The sequence below is a fragment of the Austrofundulus limnaeus genome, unplaced genomic scaffold, assembly GCF_001266775.1.
Source record: "Austrofundulus limnaeus strain Quisiro unplaced genomic scaffold, Austrofundulus_limnaeus-1.0 Scaffold512, whole genome shotgun sequence".
NCBI classification, from domain to species: Eukaryota; Metazoa; Chordata; class Actinopteri; order Cyprinodontiformes; family Rivulidae; genus Austrofundulus; species Austrofundulus limnaeus.
The window spans coordinates 10637-18124 of NW_013952914.1; the positions used below are offsets into that span (position 1 = coordinate 10637).

At 40.4% G+C, this 7488-nt stretch overlaps 2 protein-coding genes across 2 annotated transcripts in view; both read left to right on the top strand.

Annotated features, from left to right (window-relative positions):
- Positions 1 to 5222, top strand: part of LOC106530358 (regulator of G-protein signaling 7-binding protein B) — a gene marked incomplete at its 5' end in the record, with an annotated part of 11859 nt that extends 6637 nt beyond the window's left edge. The window contains 3 exon segments of the mRNA XM_014025954.1: positions 216 to 354; positions 1632 to 1702; positions 1801 to 5222. Of these exon segments, the coding sequence (XP_013881408.1) occupies positions 216 to 354; positions 1632 to 1702; positions 1801 to 1892 (302 nt within the window). The 3' untranslated portion in view covers positions 1893 to 5222.
- A 78-nt stretch (positions 5223 to 5300) lies between these two features.
- The window catches only part of LOC106530356 (complement component C6), a 17136-nt gene continuing 14948 nt past the window's right edge, over positions 5301 to 7488 (top strand). The window contains exons 1-4 of the mRNA XM_014025952.1: positions 5301 to 5529; positions 5635 to 5734; positions 6756 to 6937; positions 7025 to 7181. Of these exons, the coding sequence (XP_013881406.1) occupies positions 6792 to 6937; positions 7025 to 7181 (303 nt within the window). The 5' untranslated portion in view covers positions 5301 to 5529; positions 5635 to 5734; positions 6756 to 6791. The remainder of the gene's footprint in view (positions 5530 to 5634; positions 5735 to 6755; positions 6938 to 7024; positions 7182 to 7488) is intronic.

The window sequence follows — 7488 nt, forward strand, 5'->3', positions numbered from 1 at the left end:
CTGTTTCTGTTTGGTTCTTCAGCTGTTTCTGTTGGTTCTTCAGCTGTTTCTGTTTATTTCTTCAGCTGTTTCTGTTGTTTCTTCAGCTGTTTCTGTTGGTTCTTCAGCTGTTTCTGTTTATTTCTTCAGCTGTTTCTGTTGGTTCTTCAGCTGTTTCTGTTTATTTCTTCAGCTGTTTCTGTTGGTTCTTCAGCTGTTTCTGTTTGGTTCTTCAGGAACAGACTCGGAGCCGAGGGTGGACTTCAGGGTGGACGAGAGCTCAGACGTCCCGATCCTGGAGGACCGGTCTTCGTCTCCCACCGACTTCCCTCAGGAGCAGTGGCTGGTGGGCTTGGACATAGAAAACATAGAAAGGTAATCTCCCTGTTTTTAGATTAGATTAATTTTTTATGGTCTTTTAGCTTTTTGTTACTAAAACCTCCTTTTTTAGTAAAACTGTTCAGGAGATRGGTTTGAGCTAGCCTAATGCCTTTAGCTTTTTTCTTCTTCAAGGCAGCTGTTTTGGCATTTTGCATAGCTTTAGCCTTTAGCTTTTTTTTAGCTTCTCACTAGTCTGTTTCTACTTTTAACTCTAGCTAGTCTTTTTCTGCTTTTGGCTTCTATATAACATTTTGTTGCCTCGTTTGTCATTTTTGATTTAGCTAGCCTTTGCTAATTCTAGCTTCTAGCTAGCTGTTTGATACATTTGGCTTCTAGTTAACCTTCCAAATGTTTTAGCTTTTAGCTAGACTTTTGTTRTTTTAAGTAACATTTAGTTKATTCTAGTTAAGCTTTTGCTACTTTTAGGTTTTAACWAACATTTAGCTACTTTTAGCTTTTTGCTAGCCTATTTGTACTTTCAGCTAGTCTTTTGTTGGTTTTCACTTCTTGTTACTTGCGGCTTATAGCTACCCTTTAGCTTTTTGTCTGTTTTTGTTTAGCCTTTTGATAATTGTAGCTTCTTGCTAGCAGTTTAACACTTTTGGCTTCTGGCTAAAATAACAAAAATAGCTATCCTTTAGCCACTTCTGTGTAGCCTTTTGTTATATTTAGGTAACACTTTGCTTTTTGCTTTATTTTACGTGTTGTTAACCTTTAGCTTCTTTTAGGTTTTACATTTAGCTACTTTTAGCTTCTTTCCTAGCCTATTTTTACTTTTAGCTATAGCTAGACTTTTGCTGATTTTAGCTTTTAGTTCACTTTGTAATACTTTTGGCTTCTAACTAACCTGTTAGCATTTTGTATTTTTAGTCTTGAGCTACTTAGCTAGCTGCTGGATATGTTTGGCTTCTAGCTAAACTTGCCAAAGTTTTAGCTTCTAGTGAGTATTGTTAGCTTTAGGTAACATTTTGTTGTTCTAGTTAGCCTTTTGTTTCATATTGCACGTAGTTAACCTTTTGCTACTTTTAGGTTGTAGCTAGTCTTTTGCAGCTTTTGTTTTCTATTTAGCTGTTTTAGCTTTAGCAGCTCAGTTTCAGCTTCCTAACTAAATTTTTATAAATTCATCCAGCGCTCATCGTTCACACTGTATCAGAGAGAAAATGCAGGTTTTTTATTAATCTGTTTTTGATGTTGATTAAAACGTTTTTCCTCAGAATAATTTATAAAAAGTGAGTAAAAACCTGATTTATTTATTCTTGTTTGTTTCTCAGAGACATGAGAGAGATGAGAAATTTACTCAGTAAACTCAGGGAGACGATGCCGCTGCCGCTGAAGAATCAAGGTATTTATTGTTTTACGTTTATTCATAAAAGCGTAGAACAATAACCGTTAAAAAGTGATATAATTTGGTTTGTAAAGTGGAGGTGTGGTTGGTTGCAGACGACAGCAGCTTGTTAAATCTGACCCCACACCCTGTGAACCGGCAGAGGAAGAGACGTTTCCCTGGACTCTGCTGTATGGTCTCTGGCTGAGAGTGGGACCACCRTCAACAAACACAGGAAAGAACTTTTATTTCAGATTTGACACATTCAGAAACTTTTGTTTGTTTTTAGAATATCTCAAATTGTAATCTGAGATCATCTGGGTCTGATCCTGTTTTTTTGTTCTAATCGTGCTGTTTGTTTTGACTCAGACTGCTTTGGTTCAGGTTGTTTTAGTGAACAGAGTTTTACTTTCTGTTTGGAGTTGATTATTTTCAGATGTTTTTTATTTTTCTCAGCACATAAACACTGGCTGTTAGAGTTACAGTCAGAGCTGAAGCAAATATAACTGCTGCGTTAAAAACACAAGCAGAAATTTAGATTTATTTAGAAATGTCACATCGATTTATTTTCTTCTTCTGTTTTTATATAATTAAAACTAATAAATGTAAATATTCAGGCTATGCACAGGCGTTCTCATTTTCCTGCCTTCGTATCTGACCATGTCTCCATGTAAAAAGTCATAAAAGCATCATTCAGTGTTTCTCTGCTAATCTGTGTGACGTGCAGCATGTTGACCAAGATAATCCTCTACACCAGTGGTTCTCAAACTGTGGGTCACACCCTCCATCGAGGGTGCTGAGTCATGTCATGGGGAGTGTCGAGTCATATTGAGGGATGAGGGTGCATTGTCATGTTGCAGGGTTACTGTGTCATGTCAGGTGGTGCAGTGTCATTTTAAAGGAGTGCTGTGTCATGTTGCAGTGTTACTGTGTCATGTCAGAAAGGTGCTGGGTCATGTTAGAGGAGTGCAATGTCATGTTAGAGGAGCGCAGTGTCATGTTGGAAGAGTGCTGTGTCATGTTGAAGGGTGCTGTGTCATGTTGGAGGAGTGCTGTGTCATGTTGAAGGGTGCTGTGTCATGTTGATGGGTGCTGTGTCATGTTGATGGGTGCTGTGTCATGTTGAAGGGTGCTGTGTCATGTTGGAGGGTGCTGTGTCATGTTGGAGGAGTGCTGGGCCATGTTGGAAGAGTGCTGTGTCATGTTAGAGGAGTGCTGTGTCATGTTGGAGAAGCGCTGTGTCATGTTGGAGAAGTGCTGTGTCATGTTGGAGAAGTGCTGTGTCATGTTGAAGGGTGCTGTGTCATGTTGAAGGGTGCCGTGTCATGTTGGAGGAGTGCCATGTCATGTTGGAGGACTGCTGGGCTATATTGCAGGGTTACTGGGTCATGTCAGGTGGTGCAGTGTCATGTTGAAGAGTGCTGTGTCATGTTAGAGGAGTACCGTGTCATGTTAGAGGAGTGCCGTGTCATGTTGGAGGAGTGCCAAGTCATGTTGGAGGAGTGCCGTGTCATGTTGGAGGAGTGCCATGTCATGTTGGAGGAGTGCCATGTCATGTTGCAGTAGTGCCGTGTCATGTTGCAGTAGTGCCGTGTCATGTTGCAGTAGTGCCGTGTCATGTTGCTGGAGTGCCGTGTCATGTTAGAAGAGTGCCATGTCATGTTAGAGGAGTGCCGTGTCATATTGGGGGGTGCCATGTCATTTTGGAGGAGTGCCGTGTCATGTTGCAGGAGTGCCGTGTCATGTTGCAGGAGTGCCGTGTCATGTTGCAGGATTGCCATGTCATGTTGGAGGATTGCCGTGTCATGTTGGAGGATTGCCGTGTCATGTTGGAGGATTGCCGTTTCATGTTGCAGGAGTGCCGTGTCATGTTAGAGGAGTGCCGTGTCATGTTGCAGGAGTGCCGTGTCATGTTAAAGGAGTGCCATGTCATGTTGGAGGAGTGCCGTGTCATGTTGGAGGAGTGCCGAGTCATGTTGGAGGAGTGCCGAGTCATGTTGGAGGAGTGCCGAGTCATGTTGGAGGAGTGCCGTGTCATGTTAGAGGAGTGCCGTGTCATGTTAGAGGAGTGCCCTGTCATGTTGCAGGAGTGCCGTGTCATGTTGCAGGAGTGCTGTGTCATGTCAGAGAGGCGCTGGGTCATATTGAAGGGTGCTGTGTCATGTTGAAGGGTGCTGTGTCATGTTGAAGGGTGCTGTGTCATGTTGCAGGAGTGCTGTGTCATGTTGCAGGAGTGCTGTGTCATGTCAGAGAGGCGCTGGGTCATGTTGAAGGGTGCTGTGTCATGTTGATGGGTGCTGTGTCATGTTGAAGGGTGCTGTGTCATGTTGAAGGGTGCTGTGTCATGTTGATGGGTGCTGTGTCATGTTAGGGGGACAATCTGTCATTATGGCAGAGTGCTGACTCACTCCAGAGGAAGAACCACTGCTCCACATTTTGGTGCCAAAAACGCTCCTAGATGTAGAACCGTTTTCTAAAATAAAAATAAAATATTTAAAGGTGATTCAGCAAAAAAAAAATCGATTTAAACCTCGCATCTCAGTTAAAACCTTTAATTTTTGTTGGATGTTGTTGGTTTTACTCAGAATTGTTGAATTTTTGCCGAAGTATCTCTTACAATCTTTGCTTTAACACAAGTTAGAGCTTGKTTTTCAAACAAATTATGCAGAATTTATCTCCATCAGCATGAAGCAAAGCTGTTACTTTAGCTGCTTTTTCAATGAAAGGATGCAAACGTCACAGTAAAACATAAAAACACCATTTAGAGAAAATAAAGKAACATATGACAATAAAACAATAATTTAATGCCACATGGTAGAATTCTATTTCCTCTTGTAATCTGACTTTATAATCGTGCTCAGCCACGACAGATGGGCGATCATGTACCTGCTTCTGTGTGTGTTTGTGTCTGTTAGCAAAATATCTCACAGAACAAGAGGCAGTTTTTAAAACGAAGCTTTCAGGAGGTGGTGATTAGACGTTGGTGCAGTTCAAGATGGCCGCCACAGCTAGCTGATCGTTTCAAGCACAAAAATAACAACTCGGTCAGTTTTAACAGAAGATGTGGAGCTAAAGTTCGGCGTGTTAGCAGCTGAGAGCTAGCTGAGTGCTAACATGCATTTTCATACTGTATAAAGAAGGTTGCATTCCTCCTTTAATAAACTTTCTTTTCTGGCAGAAAGTTTAAAACTTGTTAAATATTTTTGAACTCAGCCGAGTCCCTGAAGGGAAAAAAATACAAATCTGAAATTTCAGCTGTTTTAAAAAAAGAAAAGAAAGAAATCAAACAGAAACAAACAGAAAACCTAAAATAAAGTCTTGTTGGATTCTTACATGAATCTGGAGCTCTGAATGTAAATGTCATGTAATTTAAATGTAATTTAAATGTAATTTAAAAGTATAAATGAATGTTTATTTTAGTGTAAGCTGTGGATGTTGAAGCTGTTTTGTGTTTGGTCCAAACGGACCGTGTGTCGTCCTGCACAGCTGATCTCTACACAACGTTTTATAACTCCAATAAAGTTTGATATAAAACCGTCGTCATGTGTTTGGGTTTTGTTTTCTTGTGGCCTCACCACTCATCAGGACAAAACATCAGAAACTCTTCATCACCTGGTTTCCTCCTCATCATCAGGTCTTCAGGCGTCATCAGAACCTTTTGACTAAAACTTGAAGCTGTTTGAACCAAAACAATGAGCTGATTGTGTAAACAGTGTTTGGACCCTTAAAGAGTCCTCCTCCTCCTCTTCCTCAGAAGGAGCTAAATCAGAACATCTGGTTTGGGTCTCAGCAGCTGGGAAACTCCAGAACTCCTGTGTTCCCGGAACGAGCAGCAGCAGAGTTGGGTAAGAACTTTCTGTGCTCCAGTTTTTCTTCTGAACTCGGCTCGGTGTCGATGTGTTTCTGGGCTCTGATTGGTCGATATGAGCTGGACTTATCTGGGTTTATAGCTAAACCTGGACCAAAGCTCGGATCCAGATCTGCCTGCAGCGCAGAGACCAGCTCCTCTTCTGCTCTCATCAAACTGGAACATCCCTGAAGACGTTTGTTGTGAGTCACTTTAATTATTATTAACTAATATTTTAGTTTTATCAACTAGTTTGGGCTTAATGTAGTTTACCTCTCAGAACCTGCAGCTACATGAAAAACTGTAAATTAAAAGCAAAAAGGAAATGGTTGCAAATTTCACAACAACTTTTTTACATTAAGGTTGAATTTAACAGAACTGCAGAGAAAACGCTTATTGTTGAAAACTTCAGCTGAAAGCTGCTGAAATGAAGCTGAAAATATTTTATAACAAATGATTAATACAAATTCAATTTGAAAAGTCGAAAGAAGCATATAAAAATTTTAACTTAGCAGAATAATAGCTAAAAAGAACAGAAAGATAGCTGAAAAAAAGCTAAAATTAACATAAAAACTATCTAAAGGCAGCAGACACAAGTTGAAAATAGCACCCAGATAATTAAAAATGTCTAATTAGCATAAAAAATGCATAAAAGTACAAAACAAATTGATAATTTGTTGTAAAATAAGTGCAGTAAAACAGCTAAAATGTAGCTGAAAATTCTTCAGTTAGCATAAGGAGCAGGTTTGCTGAAATGTGCATGAAAGAAACGGATACAGCCACCAAAATGTAACATTAGCTTAAAAAAAGGGCAAACTKTAGCTAAAACTGAAGCTAATGTTTGAATATATCAGAAAAAGTTCTAATTAGAAAGAAAAACAAAAAAGCAGAATTTAGAAGAAGAGCAGAAAGGAGCTGCAATATAGCTGAAATTGCATTAAAAAGTTAAAATTAGTAAGAAGTCGATAAATTAGCACAAGGAAGTTAAAAATAGCAGAAGCAGAACAAAAGGTGTAAAGATTTAGAAACATTTTGAAGGATTTTAAAGATGTTGAAAACAAATCTGTTCCTTTTCAAAGRCAAAAATGTGGCCRAAAAAGTAAAGTAGTTAAAAACATACAAATAACTGAAACACCAAAAGAGCCAGAATGTCATCAACAAAATGGTGTCAATAGTGTGAAGAGTTCACACAGTTGTGTGTTTGTTTTGATTAAATGAAACCAGGAGAGGTGTTGTCAGAGGAGGACCACAGTTCCTGTCATGGCTCCTTCCAGCAGCTCCTTCCTGCTGCTGCTGCTCCTCTGCTGCATCTCAGCCAGTCTGGCCTGTTTCTGTGACCGCTACCCCTGGAGCTCCTGGTCCGTCTGCAGCAGAACCTGCAACCACGGSACTCAGAGCAGGAGCAGGTGAGACAAACTGCTCCAGCCTGAGCAGTAATGATTCAGTGTTGCAGAAATCTGCRGATGATGCTGGGAGTCTCTTGTTTCCAACAGGAGCGTTCGATACGAGGATTATTACTGGCAGAACAGCTGTCAGCAGCTGTGTGATTTTTATGGCACCAGAGGTTGTAACCAGCAGGCGTGTCCCATCAACTGCCTGCTGTCGGAGTTCAGCTCGTGGTCCGACTGCTCGCCCTGCGCCAAAAAACAGGCAAGAGGCTCCTCCTCCTTATCTAACAATAATCTACAACAAAAACATTCAGATACACGAGAAAATAAAACGAGTCAAAGTTATTTAAAAAAAGCAGCAGATTGCGTTGAATCTTCACTTCTTAGTATCCATCCTGCGCAGAACAGTGGCGACAGTGGAAAGGAATGACCCCTTTTTAACAGGAAGCAACCTCCAGCAGAACCAGGTTCAGGATGGTGTAGGGGTTTTAAACGATAGAATTCTAAAATGGATAATTTTTGAATTATTTAAACACGCAAATTATCTGTTCCTCGAGGCACCACTAAAG